This window comes from Cebidichthys violaceus, unplaced genomic scaffold (assembly GCF_023349555.1).
Source record: "Cebidichthys violaceus isolate CVI_PGR_0920_01 unplaced genomic scaffold, fCebVio1.0.p SCAF_13, whole genome shotgun sequence".
Lineage (NCBI taxonomy): Eukaryota > Metazoa > Chordata > Actinopteri > Perciformes > Stichaeidae > Cebidichthys > Cebidichthys violaceus.
In genome coordinates, this window is record NW_027176296.1 from 7,880,219 (window position 1) to 7,904,966 (window position 24,748).

Here is a 24,748-nt window from a genome sequence, read left to right on the forward strand (position 1 = left end):
ACTATGCAGTCTTGTCATATCTTCCTCTGCCTTCTCTTCCTGACATTGTTCATTCTCATTTCGTCTGCGCTGACCGCCTTCCATTCCCTGAAGAATCATCGTTCTTCCTGTACTTTACTAATCTCTTTGTCGTCACTTTTGTCCTTTTGGTCGTTTGGTTTTTGGTTTGATCTTCGGGTCTCTGATCTTCTTTGATCTTGTCAGAATAATTCAGCTTTAACAGCATGAATGGAATAAGCATGCTCATCTCTCTCTCTCTCTACATCTACCTCTGTCTTTCCTTTCTCATCTACCTGTGCTTATTCAATTCAAATTAAGAGTGTAACATACTATATAAATAATCATAAAAGACGGTTTTATTTGAAGTAATGTTTATATGTTGGGTTTAATTATTTCACAGTCAAAGAACAGAGAGAAATGGCTATCCTCTTCACATATAACCTGCTGTCTTACTAACACAAATATTGTTCTCGTTTCAAATACTTTTAAACTTTCATTTCATCCCACTGTGTGTAGTTCTTATTTCATCCACACTCTACTGGTTAGGAAGAGTAGAGAGAAGATGGTAGAGTGTATCTATTCCTTATCTGTTGTATTGTATACTGGGTTGAAGCTAATATACATTGATGTTTCATGTAGCCCTGCCTTTGGCTATAACAACCAGAAAAGATAGCAAATGGCAGCGAATTCAGCACATTGGATGTTTAGTTATTGACATTGGTTGAGTGTGTGTCTTGCCATGTTCAGACTATTCAACATGCGTTTTTATGTGTGTGTTGCCTCCAGGCTGCTCCAGAGGGCCCAGTCCTCTCACTATGGGGGCTCAGGACACTCTTCCTGTGGCAGCCGCGTTCACAGAGACGATCAACGCCTTCTTTAAAGGAGCTGATCCCAGCAAGTAGGTCAACAAATAGCTCCACATGTTCACAACATATCCTGACATGACGTATGACAGTAAGATTCCCTGAGCTGGACGCGCAATTTTCATGACTTCTTTCATGTGTGGCTGATGTGAATTCAGCTTGTACAGCATAATGATGGAGTTAGTAATACTTTACTTCGTCCCCTTCCTAATTAACATTTCTAAGAAGAACAGTTTTTTTTATAAACGCACAATGCTGTAGTTGTAAACAGACATAGGGACATTGTTTCTCTTTTGTCAACAATTCTAACTTCTTGCATGAAGCATCTGTAACTGTAGTGTAAACACTTTATGAATGACTTTTACATAATTGCAATCAATATGTATGATAAAGCTGTTATTAGTTGTTTACATACATGCTCACGTTATTCACAGGCAGGTTTAACACTGTTTATGATATGTTGTTATAATGTGTATTTTCCATAATTTTATTGATTTGATTCTTTGTTTCATAATTCTTTATTTATGTATTCAATATTGAACACTTTGGAGCTCCTTTTACAGTATTTCATGGCCTTGATCAACAGATGGAATTTGCTCAGTAGTCATGGAGAGTGAAGAAGTATTAGTACATATTGTTATTGTATTGTCAGACATCACTTTATACAGTATGTAGTCACAGATGCTTCACAGGAGAAGTTGTACTGTAGTTGTTGACAAATACATTAATGAGCACTTAAAATGTCCTTATATCTGCTTACAGCTACATTATAGTGTGTTAATATACTGCTTATACATGCTAAATAGAGGGGTTTTAAATGTTAGCAGCACTATTAAAAAACATATAGAAAACCAATGTGGTTGCACTGGGTGACATATTCCTTCATTATAATAATATTAGTATTATACATTATAATAATATTAGGCCAGTATAATTTGACTGCATTTTGCATTTCTGCACTGTAGCGTCATGTCAATCAGACTTCACTGAGCATGCTCAGTTTTAGTGTTTACTGCCGCTGAGAGGACTGAACTAATGAGTTTAAATTACTGATTTATTTTGTAATATTGACTAGAGTTGTTAGAATCATGATCTGCAAAGCATTGAATATATAAAGGCTGTGATGTGTACAAAATTACAGTATGTGAAACTAATGTGGGAGTAAAGCTGTCCCATTGCGATGTTTTTTAAGAGAGAAAATACAAAGAAGAAAAACGAGAAATTGACAAAATAAGTGTGCACTTAGTTTCTGTCTCTCTAACACACTTGTTGTCTTCCTCTTCTTCTCAGGTGTGTCGTGAAGGTCATAGGTGAGATGGTTTTGTCGTTTCCGGCGGGCATTACGCGGCACTTTGCCAATAACCCGTCCCCCGCCGTGCTAACCTTCAGCATAACCAACTACAGCCGACTGGAGCATGTGCTGCCTAACCCCCAGCTCCTCTGCTGGTAATGACACCACTGTGAACTCACCACCTCACTCTCAAAACAAATAATAAATACACCTTATATTCACCGGAGGCAGTGAAGAAGTGAAAAGATGTTCTCACATTTTAAACTAATTTTTAATTTTTTATGAATGTTTATAATTGAACTAAATGTCATTCAAACCAAATCAAACACTCACTGTGCATATAATTTGTATTGATGATAATTTCACCTAAACAGCATGTTGCATCATGCAATCTTGTGTAAAGATTAGTTAATGCAAACTCCTAATCAACATTGTTTGTTTCCAATTCATCGTTTTGTTTACACGCAACAAATCCTACTTATCACACTTACTGTATGTTATAGTAACAGAGCAAACGTTATTCATATATCACAGTGCACAAGCAAGGAAAATGTAATGTGTTTTATCAAAACAATGTATAATATCTACAACAGCATGCCCTGATTAACATCACGATTAACATGATCTAAAACAAACATTAAAAGGTTAAATGTTTAAAATGCACAAAGTGGCATGAAAACAAAGTGAAACTTTAAACATATAATTCATTTTTCACTAAAAACGTACAAAGTCAAGATGTGCATATGCACATATTTGGGATAGGGACTTAAACTGGTTAAACTATCTGAGATGTGGCTTGTAAAACATTCATGATCTCATATGGAAAAGTTTGGTTGATGGTGAGGAGGAGTAAACTTAAGATCATCTCAGACAATGCTAACAGCCTATTGAGTCATCATGAGGTCATCTGAGTATTCAGGCCAACTACCCTGAACAGAGGTCTGCCTTTTTTGTTGTTTATTGTCTTTGGTTTTCATTTTTTGATTCATGTTTGTAAAATACTCCAAAAACACTTCCCAGACAGACCCATAAAGTATTTAATTAAATGTTAATAAACAAATCAGAAATCACTCAATAGCACTAAAAGTGTATTGCTTCACAGCTGTAAAATGATTGCTGTTACATATTATTCATTACTAAATTAAATTCATAGAATGTCTTCCTTTGAAAATAACAGATGATAACTTCTGCAATAAGTCTTTTATTAGATTCTTTTCTTAAACCCTGCATAGTTCACATCTGTAAAATCAGTGTAAAGCCCGACCTCTTGTGGCTCACTGTGAAATGAAAATGCTGACCAAAGCCTGTAAAAACTGTTTGTTTTCCAAACATTTCTTTAAAACTGAGATGCTGGATGCTGCACTCTAATTTTACAAAAAAGGAAACATCAGATTCCTCAGGTAATCATGTATTCACCAGATCATATATAAAATGTCATAATTTGATCATGCTTTTCTACCAGCGACACCACCACACAAGCCAAGGCAGATGCCAAGGACTTCTGGGTTAACATGCCAAACCTGATATCCCATTTAAAGAAGGTGGCAGAGCAGAAGCCTCAGGCGACTTACTACAACGTGGACATGCTCAAGTATCAGGTGAGCTCGACCCCCTGACAAACATGTTTTTTTTTGGGGGGGGGGGGCTTGTATAGATTGCAGGAACGATGTGACATTATTTTGAAATCCCTAAACGTTTCCTATCCGTGTGTAGGTTTCAACGGAGGGGCTTCAGTCGATTCCTTTGAATCTAGCGGTGAGCTGGAGATGTGAGCCCACCAGCACTGACCTGAGGATAGACTACAAATACAACGGGGAGGCCATGACTACGCCGATGGCCCTCAACAATGTCCAGTTCCTCGTCCCCGTCGATGGAGGGGTTTCAAAACTACAGGCTGTCTTACCTCCTGCTGCATGGTACAGTCTAAACTTTGTTATAGCGCTAAGTACCATTTAGATTACTAGGCAGTATACACTATGTAATGTATACTACTATTCAACATATGTTAAATATATATTAAGAATTACAGAAGTAATTATTCCAGGTAGGGACTCCACTTACCTTAATGTTGGTTTTGCTGACTGCACAATGGCGACGCTTGTACAGTATCACAATCGTACCAATGATTAGTGTAAATGAAGGATTTACTGTATATATTTGTATATAGTATCTGCACAAAGGTTTTAAATTTAGGATGGTTTGACTTTGTCTTTCAATTGGTCACTTAGTCTTAAGAAGTTCCCTTAATGCATTTGTCTGTCCTCTTGTAATCTTGACAGGAATGCGGAGCAGCAACGAATCCTTTGGAAGATTCCTGATATCTCACAGAAATCTGAAAACGGAGGTACGTACAGAATGAAAAAATTAACATATGCTGTTTAGTGATATTGATATGCTTTAGAGAACAGCCTGTGGCTAATCATTAGTTTTAGTTTTATATTCAGATATTCATATTCTATCATAAAATGATCCATAGCCCCGGTAAAAAGAAAAACACGCACAGCCTACAAACATTGCTCTGATCTTACTTGAGTTGTGACAGAGTTTCTGAAGGCATGTGGTTTTAAACACTGAACCTGCACTAGGAGTAAATGTGGGGCCCTATGCAATTGTCAGCTTGGTCTGAAGTAAACAATGGCCACAATAATGCTGTTTTCAGTGTGATGTCACGCTGCAGTTTAGCTGTTCCCAGAGCTTGTCATATTCTCTAATGATAAAAGAAATCAGTGTCAGACGTCATCAGATGTACTTTAAATTGTCTGTTGCTTGTTTTATATGTTACAAAGTAGAAAGCCCCAGGGGCTCACCTGGTCTCCAGAAGAAGGACACTAAACTAGATTATGTATTTACGTACAAAATAGAAAATGTAACCACGCTAAAGCATGATCAGTTTAGCTTGGCTCCTTTAAACATGGATATCTTTAAATGTAACTCTGTATCTGTCTAATAGCCTTTGACAACAAAAAAAATCTCATATGATTAGTACTTTCCTGTCAAATGAGTCTCATTCTGTGCTTTCTTGAAATCTGTATCCAGAAAACATTTTTGGAATTGGCATGAAAAGGTTGGATATAGCAACACCTATCGTCATCTAGAGCTGCTTACTGCAATTTTCTTTTTGTTATATCACAATCTTTGAACTTGATACCCTTGTGCACTTCACTGTATGACATGTTGGGAATTAGACCATTTTTCCTTCACCTTGAAAACATTGCTAGTGGCCAGCAGACACCTTTCTAAAGTCCCCATCTTCCCTCAGGTGTGGGGTCGTTGTTAGCACGCTTTCAGCTAACAGAAGGCCCAAGTAAACCGGCTGCACTTGCGGTGCAGTTCACCAGCGAGGGCAGCACCCTGTCGGGCTGTGACATTGAACTGGCCGGGCCAGGATACCGCTTCTCTCTCATCAAGAAGAGGTTTGCCGCAGGTCAGTTTAGTATTTTAGTAACAACATATGGAAATCAAATGTTATTTATCAATGTCACTACTGTCAAATGATAACTCAACTCATCCAGTAGATCAAACCTTTCTAAACCTACACTGTTTGATTTTTTGTTTTTGTTTCCCTTATTCAAGTACAGTCATTTATTTACCACATAAAAAAGTCATGATCATCATCATTGTTTGACATCAAACATCAATGTAAGATTAGCCTGATTAGTTTTTTCATCAGTTAGTTTCCTTTTTTTAAGGTTTTATTGATTTGTATTTATACTTAAAGAGATGTGTATTATTGTTTATTATTGTGGATCAAGACATAATATACTTTCTGTCAGGGTCGACAATACAAACTTTTTGATGGTAATATTTGCAAGTAAATCTTGTTTTTTTTCGAAGTGGTCATTTAATTGGAAGTCCGTCAACAGCTGTATGAAATTTCAGATTCCTTTTGTAAGGCAAGGCAAGGCAAGTTTATTGGTATAGCACATTCAAAGTGCTTCACATAAAACCATTAAAAGCATCAAAACATAATGCAAAAGAAAAGGAGATTTAGAAAAACAATTAAGAACATTCATTGAAACATTAAAAACAGTCATTAAAACACTAAAAAGCTAAAAACAGAGTAATAGTTGCAGTGCAGTTTAAGAAATAAAATACAGTAGTAAAATGCAGAAATTGATTAATATCCTTGAATCTGGTTCAATCAAAGGCAGCAGTAAACATAAAAGTCTGTTGTTCCAGATATGTGGAGCAGAAAAACTGAACGCTGCTTCTCCATGTTTAGTTCTGACTCTGGGAACAGAAAGTAGACCGGTCCCAGACGACATAAGGGGTCGGGATGGTTCATAAGGTAGCGGCAGATCAGAGATCTATTTGGGCCCTAAACCATTCAGTGCTTTATAAACCAACAGCAGGATTTTAAAGTCAATTATTTGTTGGACAGGAAGCCAGAGCAAAGACCTCAGAACTGGAGTGATGTGATCTACTTTCTTGGTCTTAGTGAGGACTCGAGCTGCAGCGTTTTGAATCAGCTGCAGCTTTCTGATTGACTTTTTACAGAGACCTGTAAACACACCGTTACAGTCGAGTCTACTGAAGATAAATGCATGGACAAGTTTTTCCAAATCCTGTTGAGATTGGTCCTCTAATCCTTGATATATTCTTCAGGTGGTAGTAGGCTGATTTTGTAATTGTCTTGATATGGCTGTTCAGGTTGAGGTCTGAATCCATAACTATACCTAGATTTCTGGCTTGGTTTGTGGTTTTTAACGCCAGTGATTGAAGCTGAGCGCTGACTTTCAATCGTTTGTCCTTGGTACCAAAAACAATTACTTCCGTTTTATCTTTGTTTAATTGAAGAAAATTCTGGCACATCCAGTTGTTGATTTGTTCAATGCATTTAGCCAGCCCTTGTATAGGATTATAGTCCCCTGGTGATATAGTTATGTAGATTTGTGTGTCGTCTGCATAATTATGATAACACGCTTTGTTGTTTTCCATAATCTGAGCTAGTTGAAGCATATAGATGTTGAACAGAAGAGGCCCCAGTATTGAACCTTGGGGAACACCACATGTCATTTTCGTCAGCTCTGATGTGTAATTAGCTACAGACACAAAGTATTCTCTATCCTTCAAGTAGGATTCAAACCAGTTAAGTGCTGTACCAGAGAGTCCCACCCAGATTTTTAGTCTTTCTAGTAGTATGTCATGGTCGACCGTGTCGAATGCAGCACTGAGATCCAGTAATACTAAGACTGAAATGCTGCCATTGTCTGTGTTTAAGTGGATGTCGTTGAAAACCTTAACAAGAGCAGTTTCAGTACTGTGGTGCTGTCGAAAGCCTGACTGGAAGAAATCAAAACAGTTATTTACAGCCAAGAAGTTGTTCAGTTGTTGAAAAACCGCTTTTTCAATTATTTTACTTAAAAATGGGAGGTTTGATATTGGCCTATAATTTTTCATTGTTGTGGAGCCTGAATTAGCCTTCTTTAGGAGTGGTTTAATAACTGCAGTTTTTAGGGCTTGTGGGAAGACACCTGAGAGAAGGGATGTGTTTACAATCTGTAAAAGATCAGTGGTCAAGCAGCTCGAAATATTTTTGAAAAAGTGTGTTGGTAGAATATCCAAGCAGCAGGAGGATGACTTCAGATCTTGAATAATGTCTTCTAGGCTTCTAAGGTCGATTGAATGAAATTGTGTCATGATATTTGAATGGACGTTATTCAGAGATGGGGACAACACATATCCTGCGGTTGGTGTGGAGGCACTGACTGCTTGTCTAATTTTCTGAATTTTGTCAGTAAAAAATGAGGCAAATTGATTGCATGCCCAGGTGAATTGGAGCTCAGCAGCTACTGACACTGGGGGGTTTGTTAGCCTGTCGATGGTAGCAAATAAGGCGCGTGTATTGTTATTGTTTTTGGTTATGATGTCAGAGAAGAAGGATTGCCTTGCATTTCTAAGTTCCAAATTATAATTGCGAAGTCTCTCTTTATAGATGTCACAGTGAACCTGGAGATTTGTTTTTCGCCACCTGCGTTCAGCTTTCCAACACTCTGTTTTCTCTATTCGGACCAGCGTAGCATTTCTCCAAGGAGATCTTTGCTTACCCGAGACAACCTTCACTTTAGTGGGTGCAATGGCATCAATAACATTTTTAACTTTAGAATTGAAGCTATCTACAAACTCATTGACTGAGATGCAAGAGAGGGCTGGTGTGGAGGAGAACTTCTGAATAAATAGTTCACTGGTGTTTTCAGCGATGTAACGCTTTGTTACAACCTCGGTTTGGACATTTGTGTGCAAGGAGATTGCACTCTCAAAGAAAACACAGAAATGATCAGAGAGTGCAACATCAGTCACAGCAACCTTGGAAATGTTTACACCTTTGGTGATGATTAGGTCCAGAGTGTGCCCCCTGTTGTGGGTGGGTCCTGTCACATGCTGAGTCAGATCATAGTTTTCAAGGACACCACATAGTTCTATAGACTCTGTCCTGGGGATTATCAACATGGATATTAAAATCGCCAACAATAACAACACAGTCAAAATCAATACAGATTATAGACAGCAGTTCAGTAAACTCATCAAAGAAGGTTGCACAGTATTTAGGTGGTCTGTAAATGTTTAGGAATAAAGCTTGAGTGGAATTCAGAGCCACATATTCAAAAGAATTAAAATGACCAAAGGACATCTGCTTGCATTGAAGAGAATCATTAAATAAAATAGCAACTCCACCTCCTTTCTTTTGCGCTCTTGTTTCACTCATGAAACTGAAGTTGTGAGGTGTTGATTCAATAAGAACAGCTCCACTGTTATCTTGGTTTAACCATGTTTCAGTTAAAAACAAAATGTCCAGTTTGTGCCTAACAATAAAATAATTTATTAAAAATGTTTTTCCTGACAGAGACCTGACATTTAATAAAGCTAAGTTTAATGTGGTTAAAGCTTTATTTGCCCAATTTATTTGGACAGGCTGACGAGGAATGAGTGTTAAGTTTGATAAGTTTGCAGGTTTACTATTGTTTCCTCGCAGCCTCACCGGCCTTTTTCTATAAACTACCAGGACAAGAATTGAGAAGGCTAGCTGCATACAGGGCCCCGACTTTTCCTGGAGAGAATCATTGGTGTCATTAGCCTTGTAGCCTGGACCCAGAAGATATCAATTATTGCCTTTATCATGTAGGGGAGACAGTAGTGGAGGTGGGAGAGGGGCATGGCGCTTTACCTTCGCCGATTGTGTCAAAACTGGACTTAGAGTCAGTTGCAGGGTTAGGCTGGAACTGTATGTCGAGGAGTGGGGCGAGGAGTGTGTTTGGTTCCAGCAATGACCAGCTCTTTCATGCGGTCAGTGAACTCCAGGTGGGGGGAGGATGGGGAGAGTGTGAGAGAGGAAAGAGACCTGGATGGAGTCTTGGGGGTGGAAGTAGGTGCTGGGGAAGGAGGTAAAGACTTCTCCTCTCGGAAGGGTGGGGAAAGTGGGAGATCAGAGACGGTCCCTGATGATGAGGTGGGAGAGTCCTCCTCTTGGCTCTCGTTAGGCGAAGGCATCCTTCCCGTAAGGTCTCTACGGCGATGCTGTGTGGTTATCTCTTGTTTAGACTTCTCTTGTCTCTTGTCCTTGGCAGTGGGAACAGACGGGTGACGCAGGAAGAAAAATAGGTTAGAGGTAAACAGTTTTACCCCTGACTTGTTCAGGCTAACTCCATGTGCCTTAAAAAGATGTCTGCGCTCCCAGAAAAGGTAGAAATTGTTGATAAAATGTACTGAATGGTTAGTACATGCAGTTGACAGCCATTTGTTCAGTGCAAACAGCCTGCTGAATCCTTCATCTCCTCCTCTGACTGGTGGAAGAGGGCCACCAATAAACACCTCAGCCTTGACAGAGCTGACTGTGTTTAACAGATCAATGAAGTCTCGCTTCAGAACTTCAGACTGTTGTTTCACAATATCACAGCTTCCTGTATGCACGATGATGTTTTTCACCGTGGGATGGTCAGCCTCGATGTCCAGGATTTTGTCTCTCATGTTAGAGACCATATCTTTCGGAAAGCAGAGTATTTTGGTATTCTTGCTGCACATCGTTCTGACATCTTTTACAGCATAGTCACCAACAATCAGAGTCTCCGGCCCAGTCATTAGCTTTCCCTCTGGCCTTTTACTCTCACATTTACCCTCAGTTCTTACCCTGCTTTGAGAAGATAGCTGCTTATCCAGGTCATCAGATGGAGATTTAGGATCCTGCGACAATGGAGCAAATCTGTTTTGAAGTTGTAGGCTTGGTTGTTGTGGAGGTTTTTTGCTGGTTTTACTTTTCTCAGCTATCCTTGGCTTTGTCCCTCTGAGTGCAGGGGTTGAGGAGGAGTTCTGCCTGTGTGCTAGTGCAGGCCAGCCAGTCGCATCACAAATCTCAGGGCGCTGGGCTCTGGGCTCTGCCTGTTAGTCGTCCTCCCACATCCTGAGGGTATGATTTTCTCTTCAGCTTTGCACCGAGAGAGTTCCAGGGACGACTACCATTTGAAGATACATTATCTGCTCTCTCCTCCTGTTTCTTGGTAGGCCTGGTGGTGCTAGTTAGCTATGTCTTTGCTTGCGTTTGTCCAATGTTTTGAGTGCATGGTAAAGTGGTATCATTCCCACACAGTCCATTTACCTCCACGTTTACTTCTAGTCGGTGGATTTTTATTTCCAAGACTGCAATTTTCTGCAGGAGTTTGTGGTAGTCGTCCGTGGAGAAGGGAGGCATCTTGCTGCTACTTAGCTTTAGCTTAGCTGCTAGTTAGCATTAGCTAACAACCCATATCGCTCGATGACTTTATGGATTAAACTATAATTGCTGCAGATTGATAATGAAAATAAATAACACGTAATAGCGTTTTAAATAAATTAATAATGTATAAATACAAATCTTTTAAGTGACAGTCTGATGGTCAGTGCAGCCAAAAAATATGTTTCTGATTTCAGTCTTCTGGACTACTTTGTTTTATGTATTTGGTTCATTGTCCTGACCTCCATTACTATGTGATCATGCAGTGTGTACTGAAGTCAATAATAGCTCTATTAAATGACTAACACATGACACCTAAACATTTGGTGATGCTTTTCAGGAAAATACCTGGCCGACAACTAACCCATGCTACTGAGAACAACACTGTTGAACAAAACAATCGCAGTGGACTGAGGTTGACACAGAGGACAGAGGATGTACCGACACCAGACAACCGACTTTCCATTACCCTTTTCTGAACCCTCACGACGGGTCCGCAGCCTACCCAGCAGTATTGTATAACTTGCATATAGCATCGTGGAAACTGTTTTAGGTCATGTAATTATCGTATTTGTATTCATTTCATAACATCTGTATTGCTGCAGTTAGACACCTGGGTTATGCCACCCTCTGAAGTCTGTGCCTCTGTCTCCATCCCCCTCTGGTCAATGTGTGGTGGTGTTGTTTAAAAGTTTCACTGCAGCTGCCTGACATAAGACATGGACAGAAAGAGTTTTCAGACAGATTCTTAACTCTGGATAACAGGCAGTTTGTTGTCGAGAGTCCAGGAAGATTTAGCTGTAAAAATACCCATTAATAAAATTTCTGCAGTCAGGCACGCACCTTAGCCTCTGACACAAAGTCTAACTTCCCAAAGTTAGACTAGTTTAAGTTGAAGCAGGGCCTAGGATAATACATCATTAAGTTGCACACCTTCATTAGCAGACAGAAAAATCGGCTCTTAGAATAATTCTTTTGTCAGAGTCTGAGCTCAAAGCCTGAGACAGCAGTCCCAACTGTCTCGCACTGACGGTGGCCGATTGCGTGTCTTTTGCCATAAAATAAATGCATTAACTGATGCATTTTGATCCGTGTTGTCACAAGCAGTTAAAACAAAGAAGAGTTTCTTGTTGGTGCATAAAAACACAAACGAAGAAAAGAAAAATATATAATCATGCATCACCTACTGGTACTACAGGGTCACATGACTTTGGATCGCATCCTTTTTAATGTAAATGCACTGATCAGTCAATCAAACTGTTAATTTTTTTTTCACAGACATGGAGAGGTTTTTAGCTTGTTAGGCAGCTGCAATGATAAATCAATTTACTGGTTGCAAAATAAGAACATCTGTTTTCCTGTCAGAACAAAAGAAGTGTACAAAGTGTCATTTTAAATCAATGATATATATCTTAAAGGGCGTTTGGTGTTTTCCTCGTATTGTCAGATAGCCTTTCTATTGTTCCCAGGACAGCAGTAATAGACTCCAGAGTACATGACAGCATTCTATTTTTATTTATTGATGACGATGATTTGTTGTATAAAAAGTGATTCTGTATATGAATAGAATTTGAATGGTCTCACACAACTCAGAACCCCTAAAGGTATAAATATTTGAAATCTCTCTTTTTTGTTATTTGTGTAGTTGGGTAACCTGTGTACAGTATAAGGTATAATTTTTGAATTTATTTCAGATATAATTTTTTAACTCAAGTGCAACGGAAGATTTCAGATATATATATGGGTGAGGGGGGGGTAATTTAAAGAAAAAGATAAATATCTTCCTGGATGCTGTGTTATGCTTTGTGAAAGCAGTGTTAATGTAGAGTTAGTTATACCATGGGCGAGGTTCACACTTTTAAGAGTCAGTTTGACATTTTCTTTTCTTTTTTCAAGAGTTAATACCACTCATATATGTCTGTTCGACATGAGGTGGAAGCCAGAAGTCGGTTATCTTGGCATAAACACTGGAAACAGCTAGCCTGGCTTTATTGTGGGTTATCAAGATATAACATGATTAATTTCTGACTTTTAATTCCTGCACCTTTCCTGTAGCGCCGCCATCAGATCAAATATCTCAAGTATTTTGGATTATGACTACCTGCAAAACTCAGGCTCAGCTGTACTTTGTTTTTTATATTTTTGTTTGCAAATGTCAGCTTGCTAACATGCTAAACTAAGATGATGAACATTGTACATGTTATACCTGCTAAACATCAGCATGTTAGCATTATAATTGAGAGAAGGAGAAAGTTAGCATTAAGCTCAAAGCACTGCTGTGCCAAGAGCTGCTAGCGTGCCTGAAGATTGTCTTGTTTACCTTTGGACAGAGCCAGGCAAACTGTTTTCCCCAGTGTCCAGTCTTAATGCTAAGCTAAGCTAACCATCTTGTGACTCCAGCTTATCATTTAACATACTCGGCAAGATAGTGAGTCAGCGTATTTCCCAAATTGTTTAACCTTTCCTTTTAATAAAGTCAAGACAGTGACGACAAAAGCAATCAGTTTTCCTCAACAGCAGTCATGACGTTTGTGGTACCAGTACTGGAACAGGATTTGTTTACTGGGACCAGCTTGTTTATTTTTTATTATTCAAACCTCATCAGTAAACACTTGTATTAATACAACATTCTCATTTCCCACATCTACCTGTCCAGTTATTCCTCAACTTGGACCACATGTCTGACCTGTTTCCCTTCACCTCAGTGGTACCTAAACTCCCTGATTATATCATGAGCACACCCCTGATCATCCAACCAACGCTTGAATCCATGGCTTTATTTTGCATAATTGTAATGGTCTCTGTGAGATGACATGAGTTGAATGAGGTTGTGGAGCGAGGTTAAGTTGACCAAAATGCTTTTCTTTTTCTTTTTGTATTTTATGTGTGTGTATCCCGGACAGTCAGTCCTCTGTTAAGGAGAATAAGCTGAATATTTTTTAAACGGATAAAAATGAAAAAAGATTATATTGTTTAATGTGTAATAAACACTGTGCTGATGATGTTGAACTTCCTAAATGCTCTGACACTCAACACGAAGAACAAAAAGTGTGTGTGAAGTGTAGCCGAAGATCTCCGTACTGTACTGTATGTCGGCATTCTGCTAAATGCAGCCAATCATGGTCCTTTCAGAGCCGTCGTAGAAGCATTTGAGGCTGAATTTAGGACGAGAGGACTATTAGCAACATGTCAATACTATTTTAAATGATAGAGTACTTTTAATCAGGCATAGTTTTAAACATATGTTATTTGGCGTATAAAAAGATCAGATTTGTCTTGTGTTTGATCAGATTTATTCCTGTGCAGTCTAAAAGAGCATTGTGGATTTCTCTGAGGTTGCATTTAATTTATTAATGCAAGGTGATAATGATTGGTGCCATTTAGCTCCCACATTACTTTGGTAACAGTTTTCTCTCAGTCATTTCAGTCCATATGGTTGAGTGGATGGATCAACATGCCTAACAGAAAGCTGTAACTTGGGTGGAACTTCAAGCTATCAGTGCAACAGTCACTACAGCATTATCTACAGAGGCCCACCACACCCACCCACCACCATGCATCTGTTTTAAATTACTACACTACAACTAACATGACTTTCAGCTTGAAAGTCATGTTAGTTGAAGTCATGTTAGTTGCCAGATAACTCTTTGCATCATCTAGTTAAAAAATGGATAATGGATACAAAGCTTTTACAGATCTTCATCTCTGTGGTGAATTTGTCCTGCAGTAATTCATTATTGCATGCAGAGCATGAAGTAAAGGTGGGGCATCCATGATGATAGATAGTACTGAATTGACGTGTTGTGCTGAGTGTCAGTAACCTGTATTAATGTTGAGAAGAGAGCAAGGATTGTGTTTATGTGTGCTATAAGCCAGAATGCTTTTTGGTTCTGTCCTGTTAACCTCAAAACACATGTGCAAGCTGTTTGTACAGTACATAACAATGTTAAGATGAACTGAGAAACTTAGTTTGCTTCTTTCCAAAACCAATAAAAGTTATAACTGGAACTATGTTTGCAGTTTTTGTTGTATTATTTAGTCTTTCTCGTGAATGCATACAGAAATGTAGTTCTGTGTGTGTATATATATATATATATATATATATATATATATATATATATATATATATATATATATATATATATATATATATATATATATATATACTGTATATGCAGACATCCATGACCCCCAGAGGATGAATCTTAAGTTTCATCTAGGGTCAATTTTTTTCCCATATTCAGTAAATGATCTGACAAAATGAACACAAACATTTGTACAGACATGCATGGCTCCTGGGTGATGCATCACAACGACTCTGGTGATCTAGTGCTAACGAGGTTCACATTTGTTATTTTGTCTCAACAAATACTGGATGCATGCCAACAAAATTTGGTACGCACATCATTCAATGTTTTACTCAGTTTACCTTGTAATTTGTTCAATACTTAAGTTTATGAACAAATACCTGCTAAACTAATGACATACGTATCAGCCTTTGTGTCGCGTGCTAATTTCCATCAATAGAATAGAATGGAATAGAGGTTAGCGTCTAAGACACCAGGATGCTAATGATTAAGGATTTTTTGTTACATATTGATGTTTTGATAATCTTATTGACTAAAGGTTTGCTGAAGTATTGTTTGGTATCCAGTGTCCAGGAGTGCAATTTTAAAAAGATGTCACACCTCAAACAATGTAAGACCTGTGCAAGAACATTTATTTGACAAAAATAGCGAAACAATAAGTAAAAACACAAGTTCTGTACTGCAAATACATGAAGGTAGAGAAGAACATTTTACAAGCCTGCACCCCTGTGGATTCTGGCTACATACAGGACACACACTTAGGCTGAGACACAGATGTCTGAGTGGGAAATTATATACTCCTGCACCCCTCAGTAGGTTTATTTATATTATAATAGAATATATTTTTATGGTTGCACATATCGTCAGCTGGGGTTCAGAAACAGGTTTACAGATGTGGTCCACACATTCACATCTACAAACCATATAAGTTAAAGTACTAATTCACAAAAATGTCAATGTCAAAAGCAATTAGAGACATTGTGGGTTTGGGCACATACAATACAGTGATAATATGTTTTTAAGACATCGGCATTTTGATTCAGATTTTGTCTCTACTAAGTTCAGATGGGAGAGAGCAGAGTCATTTTGGAGAGAGAAGAAGAGAGAGGGGGGTTGGCCTCAGCAGAGGAAGGTGAGGTCGCTCTTCCTGCAGCCCACCTGGCAGCACACAGTGGTCAGTACGTTGTTAATATCTCGTCTGGTCAGCTCGGAGCCCGGGTCTTTACTCTCCAAACTGCTCTGATCCGCTGTGGGCGAACCTGGAACAACAACATGCAACAAATGTTAAAGAAACACTTGATCTAATTCAGTCCAATAACCAGGTTCACACACACGGTCCCTCTCCAAAAGTGTATTTCAAGTAATTTTTTTCACAATTGTTTTTAACTGAATAAAGAAGGGCCAACTGTTTTCACATCAGTCTTGGGTAATTGAGGTCTATGGTTCCATTAAATAGGGAAACTCTAAATGAGTGCACAGATTAACTCAGTGCTATTTGTCTTCTCCTGTGTCACTTTCCTCTTTCTAATCAGCCCGACTGACAGGCTAACTGGGTTTGTTTGTGTGTGACAGACAGAGAGAGAGGCTGCTGCCGGGTGAAACAGACTGCTGTAGCATTTAATCATGATATGTGGGCTCCTCAAGTCTAATAAGGTAAAACAGCAGACAATGTCTCTGCGGCCGGGGCACCTGTCTGCCTGTACACCCACTGCACTGCAGCCGCTGAATTAATAGTATACAGCACATGTACAAGGAATCACAGCAGTGGAAAGCTGCATGTCACTTTCAGAACATGAACAAAATGTTACTCTGCCCTTTGACAGAAGTACTAAGAACTCAAATTGTGAGTCAGTGACCGTAACATCAAAACACATGAATGGCATGACAAATATTGTTAAAAAGTAAAAAAGAACAGATTCAGTCAGATGAATTGGATGTAATTAAAGAAGTCAAAAGACGAGAAATGATATGTTAGGGTTTTTTATTCAGTAAGTCTCATCAAGATATCTTTTGCAAAAGAAAAAAAATAGTAATAAGTTATGGGTACAAATTAGTAGAAACTTACCTATGTAGGTAGCCCTGTGGTGTACAACATCTTCTAGTTTAAAGGATAGGTTCACGTTTTTTTCAAGTCCATCTCAAAACATGCAGGTGCCGGTATGAACTGAAGGAATGATTACAGCCAGCCACATCTGTTTCAATGTTCATATGGTCCCCTATTGTTTTAAGAAAGACTTAAAAAATTGTGAATTTATCATTTAAGTCTCAATCTTCATAGTCCTAAAAATGCATGTCTATGTTATTCTGCATTATTCCTCCTTTTGTTGTCATCCTGAACCAAGAAGAAAATAAGGTAGTCAAATGAAAAGTGTTCGATTTTCATCACTGACCACTATGTCTGCTGTTTTGACAATAAAAAGAGAATTTATCTCACCGTCCATGTCGGACTCACTGAGGAATCTCCTCCAACGGGATCCTCCACAGGTGTAAACGACGGCCCTCAGGAACTCTCGTCCGCATAGCTTCACCGCCTTCACCTCTGCTCTCACCTGGACCACACACACCACTGCACACAACAGCAGAGGCAAAACCACCAGAGCACGCATGCTGGATGCCTGAAGGTGGTTTATCTCTCTGTTGATCCGGTTTGTTCCTGAAACTTCTGTCCTGTTTCCAATTGGTTATCTGCTATCTTGCAGACTGTCTTTGAGTCTTCTTTCTTTGATCCGATGCTTGCATCTCCTTGTTTTATATACCATCCACCTTTCAGTTCATCAATGCTGAGTATCTCTTCACTTCCTCCCTCTAACTGGCCCTTTAGCCCATCCCAATCACACACACACACACTCTCACACACACACACACACACACACACACACACACACACACACACACACACACACACATGCAGAGAGACACAGACAGTCGTCACTCTGTCATTTTATGTTTCCGGTCGTTTCCACATCACCATTTTTAGCCGTCAGTGACAACCATCAGCCTTTTACAGCCTTCATTTGACAATCACATAAGATGAGTGCAGCCTCCTCTGTGGTTATGTGATTTAAGGCTGTGATTGCACTGACCTCCACTTGGCTAATTAAGTGATACAAAGTGATTCCCAAACAGATGTTTCATGTGTTTACAGCACTTTGATGACACGGTTGTCTTTGTCTTTACAGCAGTTTAGTCCATTTGAGAGGTAAAAAGTCAATACTGACAGTCCCATTATGAAGGTCATTACGGTGCTGCTGATGGTGCGATGTGATACTCAGCATGACATTTCAGTTTGATCATTAACGGCGGAGGTCCCATCCCAGGATGTCAATGAAATTATATTATGTTTAGCTGGACTGTATGGTTGTCCCTAGAAAACAACGACATAAAGATAGAATGGAGAAATTCTAAGATATTAGGAGTCTTTTGGTTGCTTTTTTTCCTTTTAATAATAAAAAAGAAAACTTGATTGACCAGTTTAGCAGATTAGTGGAGCTTGACCAAGCCCCAATAAAAACTAACAAGACTTCCCTTGTAAAGTAACATGTAAAGTGTTTAAAGTTATTTCTTATTTCTCATATTATTTCTTCTGCATATTAACCAATTGGGCCATTTTATCTCCTCAGACAATGGGTTACTATAAGGTGGAATTAGTAATAATTGAATGACTCTTTGTACAAATGCTATTAGCTTAGTTGCAGACCAAACAACCTACTGATTTTTCAAATATGTCTGCTTATTCAGGGACTTGGTGTTGTCAGCAGCTCGTTTCAGGTTGGCATTATCGGACATATTGGGGAAACCTCAGGCAAATATTTAGCACTGAGTCAGTTAACATTATGTTATAATATTGCATGTACAGTAACATTAGCTGTGCAAATTCATAACTTCTGACCTTCCTCAAGTCCTAAACGTGCTGTGGATGAAATCAGAACAGCTGAGCTTCATCTCCATCACGATAACTGAGCAAGTTCCCTCTGCTGATTAAAACTGTGTGATGTGTGTGAAAGCGCTGCAAAAAGCCAGTAAGTGGACCTGAAGTTGGAAATGTTTTGTTAGACTAAACATGTTCATGAGCTCATTCTTTTCAGGTGAGGTTATCATGTAGTATCAGCAGACACAGGTTTATTAATTTAGCCTGACTATGCAGGCTAACATGTTTTTGATGCTGCTCTTGCTCCTAGTTTTCATTGAGTTATCTCTTCAAACCTTGAAGAGAGTGCACTGCAGTCTGTGTTAATAAAAAAATGACCAACTTGACAGAAATTTGTTTCCAGCAAACTGAGCAGCAGCTGCAATGAAGCAGAGAAGGCTCCCCTCGCATTATGGTGGGAAGTTGTTAGCTGTTATCAAATTACAAAGCTGATACATGTGTTCAGTATTCGGCCATAACGTCATGACTGAATTTGTAAATGTATATGTACTGAAACATAAAGATTTAAAGGGGATTGTAAGAGATGATAATTTTTATATCAATTAATGAAACAGAAGACTATGTACACAAGTTTAATGACAATAAAGTTGAATTGCCATAATCCAAACTAAAAAACAACAACTTTCAGTCGTCATATACATTTGAACTCTGCATTTAACCCATCCTAAGCTTTTTGGAGCAGTGGGCCGCTCCCTCAAGGACAGCAAGAGTCCTATTTTACATATTTGTGCGTATGTGAGTTTTTAAATGTGCATTGTTTGCTTGATGTTGAGCCTGTCAAAGGAGATTATCTGTTGCTTTGTGACAGAGAATAAAAGTATTATTATTTTGAACTGTGGTACATAATCTAAAAAGAGGATTTTTATTCTATCAAGACTATGTAGCAACATTACCGATTTCACCATATTAAATAATTTTCCAGATTAATTCAAATTAAGTATTATTCTTTTTTTCTTTTTTTTTAAAATTGACTTAATTGTGTCCTCTTCACTACAGAAACCATACTTACACCCAAGTGTATGTTACAGTATATTATAAAATGCCAGATACCCTGTGGTATTGTATATATATATATATATATATATATATATATATATATATATATATATATATACACTGCCTTTCCCTGAAACCTTGAACTAAGTTTTTCTATAATGCAAATAGGCAAATGTGAGGTTTGCAGATAAGATCTGTTCTAATGGGATTGTTCATATCTTCAGGAGACATTCAGTCTCTGAAAACCAAATCTTACAACAAGAGCCTCTAGATAAATGGATGACACAGGCACAAACCTAATTGGCTCAGGAATACATCTGTGTGTGTGTGTGTGTGTGTGTGTGTGTGTGTGTGTGTGTGTGTGTGTGTGTGTGTGTGTGTGTGTAACTGCAGACTGAACAATGTCCCCCACAGTGTCCACTTGAGAGAGAAGAGCCAGAGGGACACTCTGTTTGCAGTGTGCGCTGACCATCATGTGTCCATGTTACATTGACTCACTGAGGGAATAATGGTTTCAAATTGCTGACATAAAATGCTGTAAAGCCAGCAAAAGTGCACTAACACAGACTGCAGTACAGTATAATGTCAACAAAAGGCAAAGATTACGTGTAATAATACAGTGTGTTCAATAAAAACTCATCAATTTTACAAAACTCTACACCCCGCTGTGTTTGATTTTCACAATTTTTTTTCTTTATAAGGCACTTTTCTTCTTTAAAGCAAATGATAAAATCAGAGGCAAGTAAACATTGTAATGTATTCTTCTCTTTGTCTTCAATTGTATATATATACTCCTATTTGTTTTTCAATGTTTTGCACTGTTCCATTTTATTTTTACCTCTATCTGAAGAAATGCAATTATTTCTATGCCCAGCATGTATATTATACCCCTTGCTTAGTTTTATGTTATTGCTGTGTACTAGGATTGAGGTTTATGATTTCTGTCTCTTTTCTTGATATGAATAATAACAGAGACAATACACAGCTTAACTTAAAGTCTGCACACCCACAAGCAAATGGTCCCGAAGCCCACTGCCATGTGGTCCAGCCAGAGAAGTAATCTCAGTGAAGTGAAAATGTGGATCATTAAAAAAGCCTTAATTTTATGTGGAGCTAATATACACTCAGAGTTCACTATATGATGTACACCTGTACACTAATACCATCCAATACAACTGTTTTGTCATGAAATGTACTTTTATATGCCTATAATCTTATTTTCAGCTGTTTATTAAATTATATTTTTGGGCATTGAGGTCAATGGTGGTGTTGTACTGAACTGCATTATACTCCGAGGTATTTATTCTTTTGGGTAGATATGAAGGACCACAAATTAAAAACACCTCATGCAGTTCTTTACAACCTTTTTCTTAACCTTTTTCACCTCGGGGCCCAACTTTTCAAGTACAAAGTGACACGGGGCCCATTCAAATATTAACACTGTATTGGTTGAACTAATTGATTGCACTCTAGGTTTGATTTGTATTCAATAACAAAATCAAATTTACTTAAAGTTTAACAAGCAAAAACCTTGTCAAATAAATGACATGATACAATGTGATCATCACATTTATTTATCATGTGTATGTAAACCTACTAAACAACTCCATATATATATGTAAACAACTCCACAGTGGCAAAGCCCCAGGGATTGATGAGATCCGTCCAGAAATGCTGAAGGCACTGGGTGTGGAGGGGCTGTCTTGGATGACACGTCTTCTGGGGGCCATCCAATCCCTGTACGCCCAAAGCGAGAGCTGTGTCCGGGTTCAGTAAGTCAGACTCGTTTCCGGTGAGGGTTGGCCTCCACCAGGGCTGCGCTTTGTCACCAATCCTGTTTGTGGTATTCATGGACAGGATATCGAGGCGTAGTCGTGGGGAGGAGTGTTTACAGTTCGGTGGGCTGAGGATTGCATCGCTGCTGTTTGCAGATGATGTGGTCCTGATGTCTTCATCGGGCTGTGACCTCCAGCACTCACTGGATCGGTTCGCAGCCGAGTGTGAAGCGGTTGGGATGAGAATCAGCACCTCTAAATCTGAGGCCATGGTTCTCAGCAGGAAACCAGTGGATTGCCTACTCCGGGTAGGGAATGAGTCCTTACCCCAAGTGAAGGAGTTCAAGTACCTCGGGGTCTTGTTCGCGAGTGAGGGAACAATGGAACGTGAGATTGGCCGGAGAATCAGAGCAGCTGGGGCGGTATTGCAGTCGCTCTACCGCACCGTTGTGACGAAAAGAGAGCTGAGCCACAAGGCAAAGCTCTCTATCTACCGGGCAATCTTAGTTCCTACCCTCACCTATGGTCATTTGGACTGGGTCATGACCGAAAGAATTAGATCGCGGGTACAAGCGGCCGAAATGGGTTTCCTCAGGAGGGTGGCTGGCATCTCCCTTAGAGATAGGGTGAGAAGTTCGGTCATCCGTGAGGGACTCGGAGTAGAGCCGCTGCTCCTTTGCGTGGAAAGGAGCCAGTTGAGGTGGTTCGGGCATCTGGTGAGGATGCCACCTGGGCGCCTCCCTAGGGAGGTGTTCCAGGCACGACCAGCTGGGAGGAGACCCCGAGGGAGGCCCAGGACCAGGTGGAGGGACTATATCTCCAAACTGGCCTGGGAGCACCTCGGGATCCCCGTCAGAGCTGGCTGATGTGGCCCGGGAAAGGGAAGTTTGGGGTCCCCTGCTGGAGCTGTTGCCCCCGCGACCCGATCCCGGATAAGCGGTTGAAGATGAGATGAGATGAGATGTGTATGTAAACCTGCATACAAATACAACAAGACACCCAACAGGCTAACAATTCATGGAACAAATTATGGTAATACAAGAACAAATTTAAAGGCTCAAGTCGGCTTATTAACACAAAAATAACTAATAATTAGGTTTTACTACAGAAAAAAAGGAGGAACTCTCAAAAAAACTGAGAAAAAAATGGAAATTTGATAAATATGTGGTAATAAAATACATTCAAAATAATAAGTTTGAAATTAAATAAACTGTAAATAGAATGTAAATAAAGTGAAATGAAAATATAGCCTTATAATCTGCGAATTATATGCTTCAGCAGTCTTCATTTTTGCATGGCAGAACCAGAAGTTGTTCTTCATATCTGTGACAAATGAACAATAACAACAGTCACAACAGTCCACACACTGGGCTCTCGGCTCTGCCTCATTACCTCCGTTCACAAAGCTGTACTTAATGAAGTCAGGATTGTAAATTTTGACATTTTGGGGGGTTTGGCATCACTTTCGTCTTAATTTTTTTGTTTTAAATTAGTGCTGGGCAACGATTAACATTTTTAATTGCAATTAAACGCATTGTTATGCGCAATGTTCAATAATGAATTCAAAAGTAGTGTATTGTGCACTTTTATTTTAAAAGTACTGCTATATGAACAAAAGTGCAATAACATTTGGTTTGCAAACACTTTAAACAAATAAGGTGCTTTTTAACAGCAGTATTCCCTTTACACAGTAACAGTTAAAATACAGTTTAAATGATTCTGATCATAGATATTCAGTCGGTGTTGACAACTTTATTTTCATGTGTGTAATAGATGCAATTTGAAATATACACTTTGAAAACTGCAAACCTATCTGTCATGTTTGTTACATTCTCAGTAGGATAACTAAATGATATGCTTATTATACATATTCCAAACAAAACAACTAACAAATCTAAAAGAATCATTTAAATGAATCATTTCTTTTTTGCTTTTTTTGGTCAGACACATATGCAACACTGAGTACCTTGTACTATGTGTGGTATTTGTTATAAATGTACGTTGGTACACAAAGGGTGATAAGAAGTTGTACGCAGAGGGACTTAGGACCCAGGGGAATGTAGGTGAAGCATGGAACGTGGAGGGAGTCTGTACCAGGTGTTGGGATTCTACCGCTCTCGCTATGGAAGGCCGCAGGTCACGCTCTCTACTGTACTTTTCGTCAACAGAGTTGTATCAAATAACCAGCTGGTTCCGATTTACAATCAAAAGTATTTAATAACTAACAGAAGCTAAACAATTACAAGCTGAAGTACACTATTAATAACAAAACAGACATATACATTTCATGAAAGTGAGGCCCCGTAGGGGCCACGAGACGGATACGTATATCTGCATCATGGTCAGGAGAAGGTCTGATTCTGAGACCCTGTCCGGGCCACGAGACAGATACGTACATCTGCATCATGGTCAGGAGAAGGTCTGATTCTCTCCTCCGATTTACAGTCCTTTTGTCTCCCCAAAGTTACATTCCTCAGCCTATCGATCAGCTCCACGATTGGCTGAAATCTGATAAGCTCCCCCTTGGATCCTGACCCATTGGCCTGGGCAGACACCTCTGCCAACTACTTTCTTCCACGCAGGTTCACACCTCACATTACTCAAACCCCCCTCACAGACACTCAATATACATACAATTCCTCACACGGGGCAGTAACGTGCATGTGAAGTTATGCTAATTAAGAGTTAAGAGCAGTTTGTTCTCACATGCTTATATGTTTATTTGAAAACACGACAATATGTATCAGTTACAATCTATATTGTAACTGAGCGTCTCATGGATAACAGTAATATCTCTGGTGTCTTCAATTGATAACCTATGCGGTCCTGCGGCCCACAGGTGCAAAACTGAAAGTTTTCTGCGGCCCTCTAGGTGGCGCTCGCGGCCCAATCGTTAAGAATCACTGCTTTACAACGCCACCTTTGACTGAGGCCATGTCCACACTACTACGTTTCCATTTTAACGTTTACACTGAGTGTCCACACTAGGTCGGAGTTTCAGAGCACCGAAAACGGATAAGTTTGAAAACCAGACGAGAGACCACCAGACAAGAGACCACCACACAGACTGCACCTTTTTACCCCTCCACACCTGCAGGGGGCG

At 39.2% G+C, this 24,748-nt stretch overlaps 2 protein-coding genes across 2 annotated transcripts in view; one reads left to right on the forward strand and one right to left on the reverse strand.

The window, feature by feature from the left end:
- The window catches only part of sgip1a (SH3GL interacting endocytic adaptor 1a), a 65,516-nt gene extending 50,646 nt beyond the window's left edge, over positions 1-14,870 (forward strand). The window contains exons 18-24 of the mRNA XM_068707612.1: positions 787-898; positions 2,154-2,309; positions 3,617-3,752; positions 3,868-4,070; positions 4,434-4,498; positions 5,414-5,578; positions 11,199-14,870. Of these exons, the coding sequence (XP_068563713.1) occupies positions 787-898; positions 2,154-2,309; positions 3,617-3,752; positions 3,868-4,070; positions 4,434-4,498; positions 5,414-5,578; positions 11,199-11,221 (860 nt within the window). The 3' untranslated portion in view covers positions 11,222-14,870. The remainder of the gene's footprint in view (positions 1-786; positions 899-2,153; positions 2,310-3,616; positions 3,753-3,867; positions 4,071-4,433; positions 4,499-5,413; positions 5,579-11,198) is intronic.
- Positions 14,871-15,557: 687 nt separating this feature from the next.
- On the reverse strand, positions 15,558-17,676 carry insl5a (insulin-like 5a). The gene is made up of 2 exons (XM_068707148.1): positions 17,381-17,676; positions 15,558-16,205 (listed from the first exon to the last, which is right to left on the reverse strand). Exons 1-2 carry the CDS (start codon positions 17,550-17,552, stop codon positions 16,066-16,068), a joined length of 312 nt encoding a protein of 103 aa, XP_068563249.1. The 5' UTR covers positions 17,553-17,676; the 3' UTR covers positions 15,558-16,065.
- Positions 17,677-24,748: the final 7,072 nt, after the last annotated feature.